The sequence below is a fragment of the Phaethon aethereus genome (assembly GCF_964289735.1).
Source record: "Phaethon aethereus genome assembly, chromosome: 2".
Classification (NCBI taxonomy): domain Eukaryota; kingdom Metazoa; phylum Chordata; class Aves; order Phaethontiformes; family Phaethontidae; genus Phaethon; species Phaethon aethereus.
This window is the reverse complement of record NC_138582.1, coordinates 106,122,054-106,145,171: the sequence shown is the minus strand read 5'-3', so window position 1 is coordinate 106,145,171 and position 23,118 is coordinate 106,122,054. Positions and strand designations below refer to the sequence as shown.

The 23,118-nt window shown below is 40.1% G+C and overlaps 1 protein-coding gene across 1 annotated transcript in view; it reads left to right on the top strand.

The window, feature by feature from the left end:
• Positions 1–609: 609 nt before the first annotated feature.
• COL15A1 (collagen type XV alpha 1 chain) overlaps positions 610–23,118 on the top strand; it is a gene marked incomplete at its 5' end in the record, with an annotated part of 153,451 nt that continues 130,942 nt past the window's right edge. Inside the window, 2 exon segments of the mRNA XM_081996464.1 lie at positions 610–673; positions 1,115–1,279. Coding sequence (XP_081852590.1) covers positions 610–673; positions 1,115–1,279 — 229 coding nt within the window.

The window sequence follows — 23,118 nt, the reverse complement described above, 5'->3', positions numbered from 1 at the left end:
TGTATCCATCTCTAGTTTTGAATCTCTGAAAGTGATCTTCAGCACCTTCCAGCCTAGATCTGCCAAGAGCCCACTGGTCCCTTTCCACGTGCAATGGGTTCCAGGCTCATCCCGTCCCAGTCAAAAAGTGACAATTGCAGTCTTTGTTAAAAATCTCATTACTTAAAAATTGTCTGATTAATCTCAAGTTTATTCTTCCAAAAACACTTCCTTGAGCAAGAATTGGCTTTGAAGAACTGTATGTGGAAAAAAGGCTTTTCATGAAGTTAGGAGGGAGGGGTGAAATAACACTTTAATGGAAACTGTTAGAAATGCTTAGCTACAGGATCTCTATAGCAGACACATATATGTACAGCTGCTGAGGTAGACACACACTCTTAACCAAATGCAGGATGTAAATCTTTGTAAATAGGAGTATTAAAGCATTTGTCAGAGAAAAGGGTGTGGTTCGCAATGTCTCTGTAGGTGACAGAAAATCTATAAGGCAGTGCGGCTCCCAGCTATATGTTGCAACTTAACTGTGACTGGTCTGACTTGCTCATACCTTACAACTTGCTTCTGTTAAAGTTTGGTTAAAATGGCCAGAGAAATGTCCTGTTCCATGTAAGAATGCATGTCTTTGGCTATATAGCGCTGGATGGAAGGACGTGGGATGTCACGTTTTACTGGACAAGTAAGTGGAGGTTACGAGGGGTGGGGGGGTGGGAAGGGGAAGCTGGAGAAGCTGTGCTACTCTCCGTCAGGGCACACAGTAATTAAAGGCAAGACGGGATAACGGCAACGATGCGAGGCTGTACAGCGGTCAGGGGTGTCCATCATTAAATGAAGTAGGAAGTTTTCGGCAGTGGTCTGACAGGAAAGCCTCCACGGAGTCAGATTTCAGAGCTGGAGCACTGAGTTGCAGTGAGTCACGCAGAGAGCCTGAGAGCTGCCTTTGTTCCACTCGTGTCTGAGCGTCGGAGGAGGAACAGCAGGCTCCAGTTTTTATTAACATCTTATTTTCATAAGCGTAAAACTCACGTGCACTGAACTTTTTCTTCGCTTGAGGTCTTTCAGCTGACTTTCAAAAAATGCTGTCATGGTAAGGACTCTCACTTCTAAATTTTATTTTTCTTTTTTTCCCCTTGTACTTCTGCATTACACCCTCTGGTCTCATTCTTCCCACCCTCCCTTTTTTTTTGTCCCACCTGCTCCAGGCATGCCTGGTGGACCTGGGACTTGCTGCTACTGCTCTTCGGCTTGTCAATCCATGCTGGTTCAGCAGCTCAGATCATAGAAGGTAAGACTTCTCCAAATCATGTCTGTAAACTGAGTAAGGGTTAATTTTAAGATATGCTTTCCTAATATGGAAAGCGACCTTACATTTCAGATCTTAATTTTTCGCTGCTGCTTGCTGTTCTTCATTTCATATAGGGAAGCTGCTGCAAGTTAAGAGCTTAAATTACCACTCATTCTGGAAAAGGGAAAATAAATACGTTGGTTTCCCAGCTGTCTGCTCATGTCTGCTCTCTCCATATTTCTTCAGGGTGTAATAATCAACAGAAAGCACTTCAAAGGAATGGAGAATACTGAATGTTTTTGGGTGTATCCTGTCAGAGAAAGGTAGCAGAAAGCAATTAGGATAGATGTACGTGTCACTCTGAAAATATCAGGAATGTGCCAGGCACGGTGTGAGTGCAAAGGCACAGATGTGGTGCTTGTTCCAGTGCATAGAGATTTCTCCTGGTAAGTGTCTGAGCAGATTGTGATTTTCAGATCCCTTGAGTTAAATGTTTAGTTTTAGCAGCCTAGCCTTCATGGACTTTCAGTGAACAACCTTTCTGTAGTTGCAGGTCATACGTTCTTGTAACACAGCCAAATGCCTCCGCATCTCTGGAAGGCATAGCCTCAAATTTAACTTATGAGAGAGAACATTGATTTAAAAGTTTACATGTAATTTTGAGAAAAGTGAAAAAGCTTCATATATTACTTTTCCGTTATAAGCAAATGATACTTATGTCAAAAAGAGGTTTCTTCCTATTTTATCAAAAATAGCCTGAATTCGTTATGTAAATGGCCCCTAGATAACTATGTGATAGGAGCATTAGAAATTATTGAAGGGAAGTAGATTATTGCACATGAGGACATAAATGTTACTCAGACTCTTTGTTCCCCTTTTAACTGACATTACTATAAAATAGATGGTGCATCTAACTGCCAAAGCTCTAGGTAGTTATTTCAGTATGAGAAAAAGCCACAGATTAGTTATCACTAACTAATGCTGTAAGTGCAGCTGAGAAATATGTAATGCTGTATTACAGACAATTAAAGGAAACAAACTGGAATCAGCTATTAGAATGAAGAAAATGTTAATATATATCTGAATAGTGACAGAAATACAATATATTGCATACACATTGGAGAAAAATCTCTTGCATCAGGCAAAAATGTTTTTCTTGAGCTGATGAATAACAGTGCAGTGAATGAGATCTGGACAGGAGAGAACAAAATTTTGGCACATAAAAGTTAATAAGCAGGAGCTCATTAACACTACAAGCACAGTGATTAAAAAGAACAAATATTTACTTGACACACAATTTCTTTTTTGGTGGATCTATGCCAGTTTTCATGACCTGAAACTTCGGTTCTTTAAATATCCTACCCTGTTAAAGTCAGCTCAGAAGTCAGGAGTAGGAAAGATAACCCCTACTGATACAGGACAGTTTCTGCCTGTGAAGAATCTTATTGCTGCTGGTGCTGGAAGGACTCCTAACCCTACCATGAATGAAGATCAAGTGGGGTTATGCAAGTCTCTTCAGATCACTGGAGACTTGGAGACTGTTCCGGGAATCTGTCCCTGCATGATTGTCATAGCCTAATATTTTTCCCTACTCATTTGTCTGTTAATACAAAAGTTCCTGTTCCCAAATGTTTACTATTTTTTTTTTTTTACATCTGATTTTTAAGTATTTGACATAATAAGAATCTCATGCTTTCTATTCCACAACATCAGACTGTTACAAGCAATAGTTTCCTGATGCTCGGTTTAAATGTTTTCATCTGCTGAAATCAGGTGTTGAGTGCTGGAAATAGGAATAATCTTCTTTTCTTTCTGGTGCTGCAAATACACGAATGATATAAAATCTTCCTGTAACTACTGAACAGTGGAGAGATATATACTTTAAAATTTTTATTCTAACTATTGCAGAAATAACCTCTTTTTCCTTTCCCACAGTTCCTTTTAGTAACAGAGAGCACAGAAATAAATTGTGTATTTAAGATTAAAATGTTTGGAGACACAGGAAGATTAATTGACCCTCTGGTATTCAGGCCTTTTGCTGCTAAACTTATGCTTTATCCAGTTTTGTCACTGTCTCCTTTAAGATTACTGCTTTCCAGGATTCTCCAGTCCCTTGAATATTGCTGCGCTGCTTTTCTGGTGGCTGTCCTCTCTTCTGTCTCCCCATAGCACATATTTGTATCTCTAAATTCCTTTTTATATAAGAGGAACTGGGAGTGAATAAATTTGGTTTTAGAGGAATAGTGCATGTGCCTTCTGCTGTGCCATTGTACAGGCTATATGCAAAGGGAAAAAAATAGCTTCAGATGTTCTTGAGTTGGTTAAATAATGTCAAGAAAATTGCTCGTGGATTAAATTATTCACTGAGGGATGGGGAAGGAGTAACTTATTTCTTAAAAACCTGCAGACAAAGCAGTGACCCTCAGAGACTTTAGAGGAGAAAAGTTTGTCATCTTTGCCTTCACCAATCAGACAATCTCTTCAATGAGGTCTAGTGGATTTGCTTACTAGTATGTGATTAGGCAGCTATAGCCTTGTCTTCTTGTTTTTCCCAGGGGACCACCAAATTGCAGAGGGGGGTAGAGGATGCAGATAAAAAAAAAAAAAAGCCTCCCTCCAGCAGAAGGCTTGAGTTCTGCTATGTCTTTGTGAGAGATATTATTAGAAAGATTAGTTAGAAAATTTTGATCAGTTTCCTATCAGGAAAAGTGTTTAGACTGTCATTTCTTCTTGAGGAAATTGTATAATTATGGACAGTTCCTCCAGAGAAGGAGGAAACAAACTGAAAGGGTGGTGGGAAAATGTAGGGGGAAAATTCAGATGGCAGTCTGAAATTGTTTAAGAACCTCTGGGTTTTAGTTTAACTTTTTAGTGAACTTGTATGATGTTGGGACTTTTGTTTCACTAGAAGTGCTACTTTCATTTCCAAGTCCTAGAATGTCTGAGTACTGCTTTCATTGTAAAATGGGACAGACAATAAAACACAGTATTTAAAACTTTATATTTAAAATAATCAGTTACTAATTCACAGTACCTGCTGAAACACCTTCTTGATCAAAATGATATCTGTTTAGCTTGTTAAAATGAAGTTTGATATTTGTTATATAATTTGTAGATCAAGTTATGTGTTGTGACAGAATGTAAAAATAATTGAAATATTTCATTCAGAATTTTAAATTCTGTTGCATGTTGGGCAAATTGATGGGATTTGGTCATTGTTTCACCAAAACTCTTAAGAAATACTTAGATCTTGCTCTAGAGTGAAACTGAACAGGAGTTCTGAAATCTCAGCAGTTCCTGTGAGTTAAAATTATCAATTTTTCCTAACTCTGTTGGAAGATTTCAGTCCCTTTCTCTGCAGCTAACACTGCACATGTACAAAAAGGTAAGGAATAATAAGCCTTCTTCCTTCTGATCTTCTTTCCTTTTGATCATTTTTGTGGCCCTCCTCTGGACCCTCTCCAACAGGTCCATGTCTTTCCTGTGCTGAGGGCTCCAGAGCTGGACACAGGACTCCAGGTGGGGTCTCACCAGAGCAGAGGGGCAGAATCCCCTCCCTCGACCTCCTGGGCTGCATCAAAAGAAGTGCTCCTGTGTTAACTGGCACAGGTTGCCCAGAGAGGTGGTAGATGCCCCATCCCTGGAAACATTCCAGGTCAGGTTGGACGGGGCTCTGAGCAACCTGAGCTAGTTGACGATGTCCCTGCTCACTGCAGGGGGTTCGACTAGATGGCCTTTGAAGGTCCCTTCCAACCCACACTATTCTACGGTTCTATGATTCTGTGATTCCTCTTCACCCAATACAGTGTCATTTGAACTATGGAGCACTTTTGCAGTTTTTCTCCTGTGTTCATGAAAACTGTGAAAATATAGTACCCTATTCTACTTGGGTTGTGTGGGAGGCTTAAAGGTATGTTGGTGTCTCAATAAATGACTTCATCGTTTCTCTTTTATTCAAGTTACAGTTAAACATGTATCTATCTGTACATAAAAGTGTAGTCTGTCTTATTCTATCTGGTATTGCCTGTAGTGCATGTGCTTGGCCTTTAATTACACCTGATAATGTATCTTGATTTACATCATTGATTAATCTGGCTGCTTTTTCCATGTTGCTTTGCATGTTCAACCACAAATTAAGTCAGCAAATAGAAGGTGCTCAGAACACATTCATGAACATGCTGGTACCCAGGTTGTGAACAGAACTAAAGTTATAAAATATGAATGGTAACCCTGCTGAAGTTTGAATGATAGAGTCCTCCCTATGACTTTCTCTAGCCTCTTGCAGAAGTCACATTTATTCTTCCAGTCCATCTATGCAGTCATCAGGTTTTCAATTCTTGGCATTCAAATCAGTGCATGCCTTTATTAAAAAAAAACAAAGAAAAAAGAAAAAAAATTGTCTAAATGTATGTGGTTCTGCAGTTTGTATTATGTTTATGTGCTCTAAAAGAAGCTTTACAAAATTCTCATTGACATCTGGGTTTTATTATTAGCCAAGCTGAACAGCGCATTCTTGCCTTAAGTAACATGCTCAGCAATAGTTTACATAAAGTAAATATTTGTCTCTTTCCTTGGCTCTCTGGACACAGAATGGCTGTCATTAGGCTGTTGACATAAACTTTGCACTCATGACCTGCTGAGTTTAATGGAGGAATCCTGAATTATTGACTTTCATTGGCTGTTGATCAACTGGTGTGATTCATACAAAGAGCTAGCCTGCACTTCTCTTCACAATGAACCAATATAATTAGTGTAAATAAATATGTATATGCATTTAAAATTTGTTTCCACCAGGTAATTACTGTATGTGCTTTGAATATTAAATGCGTACAATCACACTGACTTATGTGGTGATAGGGATGGCTCAGTCAATTCTTTCCTAAGACAGCACACAACTACAGTAACGCTGGTCTGTATGGAGCGCAGTACTTTGTAAAGATAACTTAGATGGCACTATATCCTCTTGTACCAGACCGAGCATTTGGACATCATCAAACTGCACTTGAGTCTAAATTGAACAAGCCATTGTGTATCTTTCAGAGGCGTCTTCAGGCTGTTACCAGCTGTTGCACATGTTTTTAATGTGGAACTGAGCCTGATTTCATAGTTGATAAAATGCTTTTCCATGCAAAACACGATTAATTTGCTATAGAAAATCAGTTGGGTTCAGTCGGGGTCGTCTGTATAAGTAGCTGAAGAGATTGATAACACCAGTAGAACAAACCTGATTCAGTAAATTTGTTCCATTTTGTCACTTTTCTAAATGGATTAGTTTTCTGTGTAACACCCTCCACATGCTAATTATCTTGGACAATACACTACATGTTTTCTAAGCTACTCTACCAGGCAACAGAAGACTTTTTTGGGCCTTTTTTGAGGCCTCAGAAGGGGAAACCAACTGGGGTGGATATAGTGTTATAATGTCTGTCTTCATTTCCTCTTTGAAGGCATCCTGGTCACACTGGAAGCCTGCAGTAAGCAGTTGTTTCCATGATCTGAATAGAACTTAAAATCTCAGTTGTGTTTGTGTTTGCTGCTAAATGGTGTTTGAAGGACCTGCTCTGCTGAGAAGGGCCATACTGAAATACTTCCTTCCTATGTTGTTCTGGCTCAGCTGTAGACAATGCAACACAAGGAATTTCTTGAAAGAAGTCCTAGTGGTCTCCTGAGTGTTTAAATGGATATACATCCGTTTGGGCACTGCCATGCCCACTCATAGATTTCCTACAGCCTTGTACTATAGCTCTGTTACTCAATTTGTGTTCCATGCAGCAGCTGCTGTGTAAAAACTGCTAGTTCCAGGTACCCCAGGTACTTCTGGTAGTACCGGCTAACAAGCATCAATTTAATTAAAATGTTTCAACTGTGATTTATTTCTTATATGCTAAGGACAATGCCTGATCCGGATGATGTAATGTTAGGTACTGAACTACTGCACCTTGTTGCAGAAGTGAATGGATGACTGGAGAGAACGAGAAATACTGCTTTGAGGGGCTACGAGTAGTTAGCAGAACAGAGTGATTTACACTGTATGCATAAGAATAGCCTTGGCTTGTTTAGTTCAGGCAGGTGAACACAAATATCTCCCATTTCAATAAATGAGCAGCAGAAGGGAAGGTTTGATTGCACTATTTCTCTTTGGGGTATTCAAAGAGTTCCAAAGAACTTATTTCTTATTCTAAGGTGTTGATTTCCAAATCAAACGCTTGTTTTGGAGGCTGCCTGTCCCTTTGTCTGTGACTTCCTCCCCTTTCCTTTGGTGTGTGAGCTGTGGATTTGTTTGGTTTTTCTCATAGTCGTATCTCACATTTGACCAAATTCATGCAGTAGCTTTGCCAATTTACACAGTGTGTCTTGGCTAGAAAGACAGTGAAATGTGCAGTTTGGTGAAATCTCATTGCTTTATTTCAGATGCTATTAAAGTTACCCACTTAAGAGAGGATGTCTATTTACCACCACTATTTCTAGGTCACCAAACAATCTTTTTTCATTTGGCCAATCCACACAATTACAGCAGGTTTAAAAACCAACAAAATTAGCCAACAAGTTGGACTGTGGTGAATTCTGTCCATGTAATCTTCCCATCTCTGTTTCCTGTTCCCAAACATGGAAAGTCACAGATATTGCAGAGAGTAGAGTACAGGTAGGATTTGCCGAAAGAATGCGTAAAATGGGCAAACCTTAATTTTAATGTATTTGCATATGAGGAGTGTGAAACAACAGATGTATTACTCAGGATACCTTCTGGTGAGAAAGCCTTGGAAAAAGCAACAGACTTTTGTGAATGTGGTCTGCCAAAGAATTACAGTATTTTAAATGAATATCTGTCTTACAGTCCAATCTGAAAAGAACCAGGGTCTGAATCAAGTTTTTCTGAGCGGTTCTGAGAAGAACCAGGGTTTTCTGGAAGCACTCAAGCAAGTTTCTTTTCAAACATTCAACTGACAGAGACCTGAAGCTGGTACTGGTGATTCAGTGATGAGATTTGAATTTGAATGGCGGCACCATTCATGGTTTTTTGCTTCATCTTCAGTACAGAAGATAGAATATTAACAAGAATGGGCTTTGGCCAGTTCATTCTGTGCTTGGGAATCTCCAGGGTCTTATGACGCCAGGTCTACCTCCACTGCTACCACAATCCACTTTCTGCTGTGATCAGTTCCTGCCATAGTAACTTTTAACTGCTCAGGCAGCATTAACTTCCAGTCCTGTTTGTGGCATATCTTTCTCTGAACTGTGAAATCACAGTTCCATACGAAGTCAGGTTGTCTGACTCTGCTACTTTGGAAATCTGAATATAGCATTGGACTTGGTACTTTTTTGGTGTTTAGTGACTAAGAGGGCATTATATTGCATGGTCATTGCTCATTGCGTTCTATATCCACTTCCCTTCTTACAAGTGATACACATTATCTAACTGAAGGAGAACAGAACCCACCTAAAAATATTTTTAATTTTATGCTGCCTACTAAAGAGTAAGTTGATGACTCTTGAGAGAAAAGGGTATTGTTCCAAGAAATGGTTCAAACTTCAAGTTCAATGTTATATGGTTGTTCTGAATAGCCTGTAACTGGGATTTACTGCAAAACAGTTTCAGAGAATAAACTAGTGTGGCATCCAAGCTCTGATTCATCTCTGGTGATATTTCATATGACTAAACTCAGTAAAAGGAAGCATACAAGAGGTGGAAACAGGTTCAGGTGGCATGGCAGAAATTTAGAGACACTGTCTGAGAGTACAGTAATGACATCAGGGAAGCCAAAGCCCATGGGGAATTAAATCTAGCAAGAGATGTGACAAACAACAAAAAGGGCTTCTACAGGTATACCAACAGCAAAAAGAAGACTAGAGAAAATGTGCAACTGCTGCTGAATGGGGCAAAGAACCTGATGACAGGGGCATGGAAACAGCCAAGGTACTCAACACCGCCTTTGCCTTGCTTTTTACTGGTAGGATTTCCCATGAGGAAACTGAGCCCATAAGCCCACTGGGAAAGTCTGGAGCAATGAAGATCTCCCTCCATTGAGGAGGGCTGACTGAAGGAACATTGAAACCAATTGGACATATGCAAGTCCACAGGACCTGATGGGATGCATCCATGAGGGCTCATCAAGCTGGCTGATGTCATTGAGATAGGACTCTTGATTACCTTTGAAAGATCCTGGTGATCAGGAGAGGTTCCTGAGAGTCAGAAGGAAGCTAATGTCAGTCCTAATATCAAGAAGGGCAAGGAGAAGGATCTGGGGAACTGCAGACTGATCAGCTCACCTTAGTCCCTGGGAAGGTGTGGGAGCACACAATTGTGGAAGCCATTTCCAGACCCAGTGATTGAAGAAAAAGGTGATTAGGAGTAGTCAGCACATATTTGTGAAGGGGAAAATCATGCTTGAGAGCTCATAGCCTTCTGCAATGGAATAACAAGCTCAGTGGGTGAGGGAAAGACAGTTGATATTTGTCATCTTGACCCGTGCAAGACTTTCAACACTGTCTCCTGTAACATCCACGTTGATAAACTCATGAAGTATGGACAAGGTATATGGACAATGAAGTAGATTGACAACTGTCTGAACTACATGTGCTTGAAGGGATGTAATCAGTGGTATGAAGTCCAGCTGGATGCCAGTTACTACTAGTATACCTTGTGGTGCATACTGAGATCAACACTTTTTAACACCTTCATTAACAATAAATGATGTGATAGACTGCACCCTCAGCAAGGTTACAGACAACAGAAACTGGGAGGAGTAGCTGATACAGGGGATGGTTGTGCTGCCATTCAGAGAGACCTTGGCAGGCTGGAAAAATGTATGGACAGAAATCTCTTGATGTTCAGCAAAGGAAAATGCCAAGTCCTGCACCTGGTGAGGATTAACTTAGTACAAGCTGGTGTAGGACTGGCTGGAAAGTAGTCTTGCTGAAAAGGACTTGGAAGTTTTTGTGGACAAGCTGATCATGAGCCAGGAACACATTCTGTGGCAAAGGCAGCGAAGAGCACCCTGGGCTGTGTTTGGAAAAACATAGGCAGCAGGAGAAGGGAAGTGATCCTTCCCTTCCTCTCAGTGATGAGGCCACATCGGGAGTACTGTGCCCAGCTCTGGGCTTCCCAGTTTAGGAGAGATATGGTCATACTGGTCAAGTCCAGTAAAGGGCAACTGAAATAATTAAAGGATTGGAGTGTCTGCTGAATCTGCTCCAGTTTATCTATGTCTTTCTTTTACTAGGGTCCCAAAACCAGATGCAGTATTCTACGTGTGATCTAATGACTCTCAAGTGAAGGGGAATAAACTTTTCCCTCCTGCTACTGGCTGTGTTCCTGTCACTACAGCCAACAATGCTGTTGGCAGCCTTTGCTGCTTGGGCATGCTGCTGCCTCGTGTTGAGTGTGCTGCCTACCAGGACGCCCACATCCTTTTCGCCAGAGCTGTTTCTCAGCCTGTATTCCTGCAAAGACTTCTTCCTTGACTGGTGCAGGATTTCACATTTGTCCTTGTTGAATTTTATAAGGTTCCTGTTGTCCCCCACTGCGTCAGCCTTTCTATGTCCCTCTAGATGGCAGCCCTTCCCCTGAGTAAATCAATTGTCTGTCTCCCCCCATCCCCCTTGATGTCACCTGCAAATTTCATGGAAGTCTATTGCATTGCTTCCTCAAGTCACTGGTAAAGATGTTAAACAGGACATTTCTCGGAGTAGAAACCTGTGGCCCACTTGATACCTCAAGGTAGAGAATGACCCATTAACCACTACCCTCTGAGCCCAGTCAGTCATCCAACAAGTTATGTACCCATGTAGCTTCCTGCCCGTTCAGAGTTACACTTCCTAACCTGGATAGAACAATACTGTATCAACGCTTGCAGAAGGATTAGAATAGCTGAGTGGTCTAAGGCATTCTGATTTTAGTGGGTTACTTATCTGGTTAATTATCAAGTTATTTATCTAAATAAGAGTTACCAAGACTGGCTCTTCTGTTCCATTCAGAACAAAGCACGAAGCTAGACTTCTGGATTTCTATGTATGTACTTATCCATATCATTGTAGGGACCTGGAGCTTAATGTTACAGTACATGGTAGTGTGAAAACCTGAAGTTCAGCTGCATTATACTCTTGCAAACACAAGCTTCTACAAGCTGCAACTAGTCACTACCTGCATAAGAAGATAGACTTTCTTTTCAGAGCTTTGATTTCTTTCTTTCTTTCAGTGACAGTCAAATTTCTGAAGTGACACAAAAGTGAGTTTTCTATGAGAGACAAAACTGTGAGTGGTATCTAAAACAAAATACTCTGACAGCTAAGATATCCAGATTTAGATCTCAAAAAATGTAATCAAAACTGACAGACCACAGATATTTCTGAGTCCAGACTGAAAAGTACATGTGAACAGTGCTCTCCTAGTGCATAAGGTAGAACTCCCAAATAACTTCATGTGTAGATCTCGGAGCCAAAGTTCCTGAAAGTGCTTTGTTTGCCTGAGAAAGATGAAGCTTAGAGTAAACCATTTGGATTACATTATTTTGCAAGTGACAGCAGAATATATGCAATATGGACAGACAGAATGCAAATAGCACTGTTAGCTCAGAGAAGTCCTTCATCAATTTTATGGCAAGAGTACTCTGGAATACCAAAGGACTGTCAGTCTGACAACAGAATCTTAATTTATGTATCCAAACATGTATGTACACAAGAAATAAATACATGAGAAAGAAGCTTCCCCCAGGGAAAGAAGATGGTGGAGAACGATTTTCTCCAAGTACTTTCCATTTATTTATTAACAAAGTGTCATTGAAGCTTCGGAGCATATCTGTTATGTGCATTCAGTTTCTGTTTAGAAAGTACTGCTTTCTCAGACTCACTATATAGTGTTCTACTTAGGTAAGCTGTTTAACTAGAAAACGCTACATGATTTTTAGGGGCTACAAAGTAAGAAATGTCAGTTTTGTTTGGGAAACAGCAGTGGAAAAGACCAACAGAAACTCAAAATTGCCTCAGAAGAAGCCAGAACTACCTCACTAAAGCTAAACAAACCAAACTGAAAATGCCTTTTAATGGAAATAACTACCTGACAGCAAACTTGTCTGAACATCTCAGGTAGAATGCGGTCCCATAATTAAAAGTTATGCCTGCAAAAATTTTAAGACTTTTTAAAGACTATTATTGTCTCTCCCTTGATGGTACCAAAGAAGCTGAACAGATGACAGTACGTATCAAGTCCTTTTCTCCCCACCATTTTATGTGCAGTGCATCATAATATGTTTGGTGTCTTAATTTGATAACTAACATCTGTCATACTTAAGCATACATTGCAGTGTACATTTTTTCTTGAAATACATTAATTTAGAGTTGTTGATCTTTGTCCATGTGTTTCTTTCTGTCCCACAGAGAACTTCTGGCTCGGTACCTTTATGTTTCATTAGAAGGTACATATTTAAGAGGTGAAGGGCTGTTGTGGACCACCAAAACAAATGTACCAGTAGCTTGTTTAATTATTAGGCAGCAGTGTGTATATGATGGGGTACAAGGCAAAGTATGTAGTGGTGAAGAAAATAAGGAGAAATTTATGCAAAATCTAAGGCTTTTCTAGGAATTCTTTCATATTTGGAATTCCTAACATCAAAATAGCCATTGATCAGGCTCAATAATCCTCCTTGCCAGTCCCTTGGCTGCATCACAGAGTGAGGTGTGAGGGAACAGTGTCTGTCCACAGTACAGATCTTTATTTCTGCCATCCCACTTTGGTTAAATACATACTAATTTAATACACTGCATCACTTCCGTGAATGCGATGCTTTTTTATTCTCAGAGGGCCAAAGTGTTAGCTTTTCTTAGTCTTCAGCTTTTCACAGGCTGTTCCGGTTCCATCTGTTTCAACACTTTGCCAAACCAGAATAGCTCTTGACTTGGTAGGAGGAACCAGCTCATCTACAATGAATGCTCCACAGTAGTACTGCCATTTTGCGGTGCTTGTGAGAGTGTGTATGTGTGAATCTAACCCTTTCCTGCTATTCACTTCAAAAAACAAGCAAACATTTCATCCTCTTCAGACTAGCTGTGAATGTGGTTTAACGCACATGGTTTGATTTTTTTTCTGTCTTTAGTTTTCATTCAGATGCAATTGCAGGAAAGGTATATGACATATGCAAGTTTCTCAGCTGAAAAAATCTGACTCTCGATCAAAATAACATATTGGTTTTTGTAGTGAAATAGTATTCATGTAAAAAACGCTTATCTGAAAGACTTCTGAATTTTTAATTGGAGTTCTATAATAAATACATATATTTGTGTATAACTGCATTTGTTTTCAATAAATAATACTTGACTGAACTCAAAATAGAGCTAAGGTGGACTTATATTATAATCAAGGTCTTGATTCTACATGTATATTTCTTCCTGTGTTTGTTTTTTTTTTCCCTGATGCACTTGTAGTGAAACATGTATCTTTCATGAGATGAGAATCTGACAAATAACTATGTCATGGCATTTTCCTTGCCCAGAGATATGATGAATGAGGGCGGGGAGGGGTGGGGTGGGTGTTCAGTTTAAATCTGAACACGCTTAAAATTTAGAGCATGCATTCTCAGTGGAAAAATAAACAAATCACTGGTGACCTGAACTATTGTAGGTCCTTTTTACACTTCTCTTACAGAATTTCAAAAGATAGAACAGAATTGTGGCAACTCTGTAACTGCTTTGCCCAGCTTTGAATTGTCCAACAAGGAGGATTTAATAATTTCTCTTGGAATATTACCCTTCAGAAAGTTAATTTCTTCTATCTTGATCAAAGTTTCTTTTTATTTCTGAAAAAACACCACCAGTGGGAAAAGACTGCTGCTCAACTAGGAGTTAATGCAGACACACCTGAGAATTTACAGTATGAATGTTAAATGAATACTTACTTAGCAGCTCTATGGGATACTGAAGTTACTTGTACCCTAATATCCTATTTCAAGATATATTGTTTCCATACACATTGCAGAATTCCCATAAAGAGTGTTCAGAAGAAGTTAGTGTCTCATTTAGCTCCTACACAGTCAGCAGATCAAAACTTTACTAGCAAATGTATGATTTGGTACAAGCCCCCGAGGCAACTATGGGGAAAGCCAGATTAAATTACCTACATGAGTAACTTGTCTTGCCATCTCTTCTGTGTATAATTACAATACTGTAGCCATGCACTGATGTATTTTGATAATATTAACTAATTCCTTACACTATCCCTATGTGATATGTTTATTAGATATGAACAAAAATTATTTTTCCTCTCTCTGAATAATTAGCTCTGCTGTGTTTCTCCATTATGGAGAAATCTTTAAATGCAGGTCAGTGCAACACAAACAATGCAGACCGAAATCCATGATGGAAAAGTCACATAGAACAGTCTATTAGAGTGACACCATCATCCAAGTGGTTGGTAGGTAGTATTTATTTCCTTACTGAGGAAGCTGGGACAACTGTGTGCCTCAAACTATTTTGGTCTTTCCATTTTCAATTCAAAGTATGTAGAAGGAGCAGACTTTGCATTCAGAAACCGGAAGAAGTGGGGACACACTAAGCACTTTTCCCCACATCCTCATGCATCTGCACAAGGATCAGGGAGGATCTCAGTCCTAACGCCTGTATCTTTCCTGAAGTGCAAGTGAATCAGGCCTCACATGGTTCTCTACATCTTCTATAATGGTCATGACACAAAAGGGTCTCAACAGCCAGATTGCTTAAAATACATCTTGTAAGCTGTAGAGAAAGCCTAAAGATTGAGGGTCACCTTCATGTCATCTGGGGATTTCCCAAATTGAATCTGAAGACAAAGCTTTTGCTCAGCCGCTAGAATAGCCTGGAGTATAGATACTATATATATACACTTGGCATCCTCTCTCCTTACTGGTGCTTCACCATTTCATCAGCGGTTCTTGTTCAATATTCTGTTAGTGTTGACTTGTAAGCCCTAAGTGTCTCTCATAAACTGCTTCATCCACCCTGTATCTTAAGAATTTTCCACTCCTGTTTAAGGTGATGACGTGGGCCCCATCATAACTACATGGGTGGTTATAGAGGTGACAGAGTCAGACTCTTCTCAGAGGACGAAACAGAGCAAATGGACAAATAACAGCCAAAAGTTGCAATAAAGGAAATTTTGATTGAACAAGTGGGAAAGATTTCTTCACCATGACAGCAGTTAAGTTCTGGAAAAGGTTGCTGAGAGAGGTTGTGGGATCTCCAATCTTGCAGGTATCTTAAACTTGACTAAACAGGGCTCTAATTAACCTTATTCTTCAGGTTAGTCCTGTACTGAGTGGCAGATTGGACAAGGTGACCTTTAGAGGGCCCTTCTAAACTATTTTTTTCTGTGATTTTAAACAAGAAACTTAAAGTCAGACTTTACATACTTAATTCCTTTGTGAATCTGGTTCTCAGTGACTTGCCCATGATCACAGAAAAGGGCAGTTAAAGACCAGGAGCGTGAGTATAGGTAATACTATAAGACCTGGAATATGTCTGTCTGACTTATCTACTGCTGTTTCTTGAAGCTTGTTAGAACAAGTTAGAGAGCTGCTAACACTAATTCAACCATCAGTAACACTAAACCAAATATTTGTATGGAATCAAATACCCCTTTTCTGCTTTACATATCTGTCTAAAGATGGGTCAAAAAATGTACCTTTTTCCTTTTCCCTTTTCCCTGTTCCCTTTTCCTTTTTCTCTTTTCCCTTTTTCTCTTCCCTTTTCTCTTTCCCCTTCTCTGTTCTTCCTCCTCTTCCCGCTTTTCCCTCTTCCTCCTCCCTTTCCCTTTCTACTTCCCTTTGTCTTTTTGTTTTGTTTTGAAGTTCTATAAAATGCTTTTAGCAAAAAAAACACACCAAACAACTTGGAGCAGAACACAGGAATATGTTACTGTGACTTACTAACTGACATACAGTTACCTATGACTTTTCATCTTTCTTCATGGTCCTGCTGATCATGAACAATGCTCTTGTCCTCCCTTCTTAGGGGGTGCAGGCAAAGGAATTTTGAAACGTTAAGTGCTTTCTTGTTCTCTGTCCTTTCAGAGGCTCATGGTCAGGCATACGATACTGACCACAAACTCTGTGGTCCACCTTTCTCTGCAGCTGTTGCACCTTGCCTCAGAAAGACCCTATCACGGTGACTATGGTAGTATTGAACGTCTCACGGGAAGGGAGGCCTTTGGGCGTGTGTTTATTTAGTATATGAGCAATCAGCTCATGTCCAGTCCATCAATCTGCCCTAGAAGGATGTAGTAACCTTCTCACTTGTTGTCTGTTAATCTTAAGTGTTGTTTCATCATGGACCATATTTTCTGCTCAGCAGCACGATTCTGAATAAACCTGATACATGTAAAAGATCTTCCTCTCTTCATCCTAGCAGAGAAGTGGGGACGCCAGTACCCTAACAATGGGGCAGTCTCTTTTCAAAAGAATGAGCCTCAAATTACAACTTAATTTGAAGGTGAAATCCAGCATAGGGATCATGGGGCCGTGAGGAACCACAGCATATCCCATAAGCATTTGACATATGTGCCAGCACCCACAGAATTCCATGAAAGGCTTTCCAGTGACTTAAATAGGCTTTGAATTAGGTAGGTGCTGCAGCTGCATTCCTAATAATTCCTTGAAAATTCCACGAAATGACAACTTCAGATGTTTGGGACAGAGGCTGAATGTACCTCTGCATTAATACAAGCAAACCTGTTACTGCAGTGACTATGATGACATTAGCTCCTGGATTACTGTCCTTCTACTAGTGCACAAGTTAAACTCTCAATATGGAAAGTGAAGTATCTGATTTCAAGAAGTATTTCTCAAAAAAACAATCAGGACCTGGGCATGGAAAAATGTCCAAAGGCAGAAAATTAAAAACTGTCTGCCAAAATTATTTATGATATCACTAGCATGATCGATATAGTACATAAGATCAATTGCCTTTTCTTGATGTTTTGTTTATATACATTTTTGGTTTTGCAATACATATGAGTCTGTAGGAGAATTTCCCCTCTGCCTAACTCTAAGACATAATTTGTTACCTGGAGTCAATTATTTTAAAATGCTATCTTATTCTGCCAGATATGGTTACCTCAAATGTACAAAAAATAGCTCAGACCCAGAGGACTCTGTCCTACGTGGGCCAGACTCCTAAAATACCAGTTTTGGTGACTTTGTGAGCTAAGCTGTGATTTATTGTTCTGATTCTGTGTTATTCCTGCTATATACATAGGCATATGTCACAGAAAATAGACAGGACTCTAATTTAGGATAATCACTGGGATAATGAAAGGTTCCCATCCTGCAATATTTATCTGCATTTTAAACTTAAAGCAGGCAAGAAGTTCTTGCTGAAACTGGGGCTTATTCATCTGCTAAAAGTTAATCACATACATGATTGTAGGATTAGGCTTGAACAAAGAGGAATATGTGGGAAGATTAAGAAAACAAACACATATTTCTTCCCTTAGTTACCATAAATTCATAAAATGCAATCAAACCTAGCACAGGTGTACACTCATTGTCTATACTACTTTCTTGTAATTTTAACGTGGAAACAAATACATGTGCACTGCCTAAACTGGAAATCAGTCACTGCTCGAAAAAGGCTTGTGCCTGTCTTAGTTGTTATATAAATCACTAATGAATTCTTATGTGTGTTCCTCATTATGTAAATTTTTACAGGTATATGACCTTACAAAGAATTACTTGGCAGAATTCTGTCTTTGAGACTAAGAATCACTTGCCTTACAACCTTCTTCATGACATTATATTAATCTGACAACACATTTCATGTTTCTCTAGTACAAGAAAATTTTGACACCCGTTTACATTAATCAATTCTTTTTATTCATGGTTTTTCTTCGCTTAGAAGCCATTTGATGAATATGTCTGTGCTCTAAATGTATACTTAGAAAGACGTTACTGTAATTCTTATTTTCTTGATAGCGGGTATAGACTGTCAGGGAGCGTCAAAGGCAGGCTACTCTGTAGAGGTCAGGGGCCAAGTTCAGCCAAGAGTTCAGATCATAGAATCACAATGATTTGGGTTGGAAGTGACCTTTAAAGGTCATCTAGTCCAATTCTCAAATCATTGCACAAGTCCACAGTGATGAGGCAGGTCCAACGTCAAGCCAGGAATTCAAGCCTGTGGGTAAAGGTCTGTGTCTGGATCAGCAGGGTACATGGCTAGACATTGCTGCGTTGGAGCTGCAGCACAGCATGGGCAGGGACCGAAGGCAAGATCCTCAGTTTAAAGGCAACTGCCAAAATGAGGAGTGAGGGAAGACCCTGCTGTGGCTTCCCCGCTCTGTTTTGGCAGGGGACGTTAAAAGTGTGAGACCTACAACTGCCATAGAACAATAATACCTCTGTCCCTGCTCTGGAAGCGAACCTCTTTCTAACTGAGGTGTCTTCAGATTTTAACATAGAGAGCATTGTCTTGGTCATCTACCTGTAAGCAGAACAGCGCGTAGCTCCGCCTGGCTTTTACTACAGCTGAAGCGGTTCCATCACTCATGATGAGGTTAACTTTTTCTCACAGGAAATTGTAATTACTTTGCATGATCTTTTGATCCAGGCTTTCACTTCAGGCTGTATCCTTAATATGGATGTATTAATAACACAATTAATATAATTAATTAATACAACTAAGTAATATCCTTATTATTCTTCTGTGCATACTATGTGACTTTGTTGCATAGAAGCAATGGTGCAACCACTGGTGTGCCAGCAGAAATTCTTGTGAGATATAAAATGGCAGAAGGTAGGAAGCTAAGCCCTGATGGACGGTCCTACTGTGATATCCCTGGTGCAATTTTGCCATTTGAACTTTGTCCCACCTAGGGCACAGAGGAAGGTTTGCAGGGCTCTGTGGTACAGAGCAGAGCCCTGTGGTAACATGAGCATTGTACGATTTGGCGATTGAAAAGCTTAGAGATATCACTGTGCAAATCTCCCTCTTTTTTTCAGCTTGTATTGCAGATAGGCCATAAGTTACTCAGACACCGATGATGATGGTGATGAAGTCTTTCTGGGTCCCGGGATTCCCTGCTCCATCATATTTTTACTGGTGTATTTACACTTACACACTGAGCAAAAATATGCCCATTTCCCAAAACTGAGAACCAGATATGGTTCTGGATTTTCAATACCACTTTACTTATAGACAGGAAAATTAATAATTGATGTGATAACTAATATAATGGCTACCAATAAGAAAACCTAGTGAGAGCTGTGTGGAGCTCATAATGATTTTGGAGCAGCATAGCTTACCCTTAGACGCATGATGTTTTGTCCAGAGAAAACCATGTTGCCTTCTTATTAGCAATAATTTGTTTTTAGCTTTGCTGCCTTGTGTCTGTTATTTTAATATGGCCAACAGAAGACATTTGGGAGATGGGAATGGCATGTGCTACTTGAGAATCTCTTTCCTTGGAAGACAAAAAAAGAGTTTTGAAGTTTTTTTTATTGTGTCTGACAAGACAACCTCACAACCTGAAGTATTTCAGAGATCAGTTTGTCTGTATTCATGGTGTCTTTATTTCTTGCCAAGGGGGTGACAAAGTCCATTGTAATTGTCATTTATTAAACTCTAGGTTAGGAATTGCATACAGGAGTGTCCAGATTGTTCAGAGAGAAAATGTTATTTATAACTTCTTCCAGCCTGCTCTTTCTCTACATTAAAGTATTTTATTTATCTGACCAGCTGTTCAAACATATAGTTCTGTGTATGTAGAACACTGAGACTTTACTTTGAAGTCTGGATCATTTCAAAAGAAACTACCCTGCACTTTCTGAACTCAGTATTGGTACTGGCTTCTTTTCCCCTGATTATTTTTAATTCCAACCAGGTGAATGCAGTTTTGCAGTACTTGAATGTAACTCTTCTTAAGAAAAGTTAATTGCAATGCATTGTGTAGAATTGCTGGCGGCCGGTCACAAGCGGTGTTCCCCAGGGCTCGGTTCTGGGGCCGGTCTTGTTCAATATCTTTATTGATGATCTGGATGAGGGGATCGAGTGCTCCCTCAGTAAATTTGCAGATGACACCAAGTTGGGTGGGAGTGTTGATCTGCTGGAGGGTAGGAGGGCTCTGCAGAGGGATCTGGACAGGCTGGATCAATGGGCAGAGGCCAACTGTATGAGGTTTAATAAGGCCAAGTGCAGGGTCCTGCACTTTGGCCACAACAACCCCATGCAACGCTACAGGCTTGGGGAAGAGTGGCTGGAGAGCAGCCCGGCGGAAAGGGACCAGGTGCTGGTTGACAGCTTGCTGAACATGAGCTGTCAGTGTGCCCAGGCCAAGAAGGCCAACAGCGTCCTGGCCTGTATCAGGAATAGTGTGGCCAGCAGGAGTAGGGAAGTGATTGTGCCCCTGTACTCGGCGCTGGTGAGGCCGCACCTTGAATCCTGTGTTCACTTCTGGGCCCCTCACTACAAGAAGGATGCTGAGATGCTGGAGCGTGTCCAGAGAAGGGCAACGAAGCTGGTGAGGGGTCTGGAGCACAAGTCTTATGAGGAGCAGCTGAGGGAACTGGGGTTGTTCAGTCTGAAGAAGAGGAGGCTGAGAGGAGACCTTATCGCTCTCTACAACTACCTGAGAGGGGGTTGTGGCGACGACGGTGTTGGTCTCTTCTCCCAAGTAACTAGTGATAGGACAAGAGGAAATGGCCTCAAGTTGCGCCAGGGGAGGTTTAGAGTGGATATTAGGAAAAATTTCTTCACTGAGAGAGTGGTCAGGCATTGGAACAGGCTGCCCAGGGAGGTTGTGGAGTCGCCATCCCTGGAAGTGTTCAAAAAACGTGTGGATGTGGCGCTTCAGGACATGGTTTAGGGGACATGGTGGCGCTGGATTAATGGTTGGACTTGATGATCTTGAAGGTCCTTTCCAACCTAGTGATTCTGTGATTCTGTGACAGTAATTTTATTTTCTTAGGTGTTTCTATAACACCTCTGACCTCTGGCTATAAACCAGCACACTTGTGAGGGGAGGTGCTCTATGTACCCAGTACAGCAGTAGATCTACAGATGTTAATGAAGGAAAACTGGTTTTGGATAACTGTCAACTTTTAATAATTTTTGGTTGTAGCAGACAGTCTCCAGTTACTACTAAAGGAAATAAACTTTTTTATACTAATAATGGCTTAGTTCTTCCACTCTCCTACTTCAACGTCTTCTTTGGGTGTCATCTTTGTTGCAGACAGTGTATGACTCATGGTGTACAGAAAGAAGTTGCCGCTTGCTGAGGCTGTGCTAGGGTTTTTATTTACCTCTTTCATTTCTATTGCAGACCAAATTGGGTCTAATTACTGTTGGATATAGACTTGTATTTGAAGTTATGCCAAGGCCAAGGCAAACCTGCTATGATTAAACATATATTTTTTTAGCTTGTACCTTTGTCTTCCTTAAAAGGCTTATGTTTGCCTTGCTTACAAGTTTCATTCTGGAAAGACTTGCAGAAGTGAGAGCAAGCTGCAGAATCATCTTTCTATAGATTTAGCCATTACTCTAGAAAAAAGTCAGCATTTGCATTCCTTAGGCAATTCTGTCACACTCTTAAAAATAATAACAATAATAATTTGCGGTTTTTGAAATGTAAAGTGAAATTTCTCAACATTGCCCCACTTCCCTCAGTAAATTCTGAAATGTTACTGAGCCTTGGAAAACTGTTCTAACATCTCCCAGTTCAGCTGTGGTTCCTGAGTCAAACTCCCTGCTATGTCAGTCAAGATGCAGAGGGGCTACCAGTCACAAAAGTCCTCCCCATGATGTGAGAAGCTCGTAACAGTTCATTCAGGACTTCTAGGGATGCTGGCTCAAAGGTGAGGAAGATAGAAAGACCACTTGAAATTTTCATGCTCCCTGCTTTGAAGTCAAGGTTAGTCCAGGTTCTACTGGTCCAAGTGATGGGTCTTCCCAGCTCCCAGCTTAGTCTTTGGGCTTCTGTGCTTCTTGTTGCAGAGTTGAAAGCAGAACTTCATAAGCCATGAAGTCTCTCTCTGGGGAATTCTGTGTTATGGGACTGTCTTGAAGCCATGAACTCTAGACATCCAGATGAAATTATAGTTTTATGTTTGGTATTTGATTTTACATAGCATGTCAGATCTGTCAAAAGAAGCATGCTTGTGTTTTGGTAGAAGATCATTGACTTTAACATGTTTTTTAAAAATCTTTAATCCATAGGTTTTTTTGAAAACTCACTTCATTAGAAAATTTCTTCTCGCATCAATTAGGAAAAAAGAAATCAGAGCCATGTACTTAAATAACGGAAGTAGCTGTATGTGGTATTTATTGCTAGAAAAGGAAATTCAGGCAAGCTGAATGGTAAAATGAATACAAAAACAATGGAAAACTGGGACCAGAGGGACTGAAATCTTTTCTGTTTTCTACTAGCTTGGGTCTTAAACCAGCTTGCAGTGTGGTAAGGCCATAGTAGCATCATGAAGACGCAGCACAGCCTTGAAAATGGAAACAGCACAGAGAAAAGAGTAAGGGCAGATAGAATGTACTGAATCTTGTCAACAGTCTTTTCAACATTAGTGACTGGGGTATGGCCAAACTGTTGCATTATATGACTAATGAGTGGTTCAGTCATTTTGTACTTGGGTTGGAAATGTTCAGAAGACACTGGGGTGAAGTCGATACATTTGGGTCAAGACACTGTTTGAAAGATGACTTCACTGCACAGAAATTAGAGGTTGTCCAACATATTTCTGAATGCTTTATAAAAATTTCTATGAATTCCACACATGAATATGGATTTCCTGGTGTACTGAAGACAGACAAATTTTATAAAATGGTTGGGAACATTATAAGATATATTGATATTGAAAGGACTTTTATAGATGGTCTAA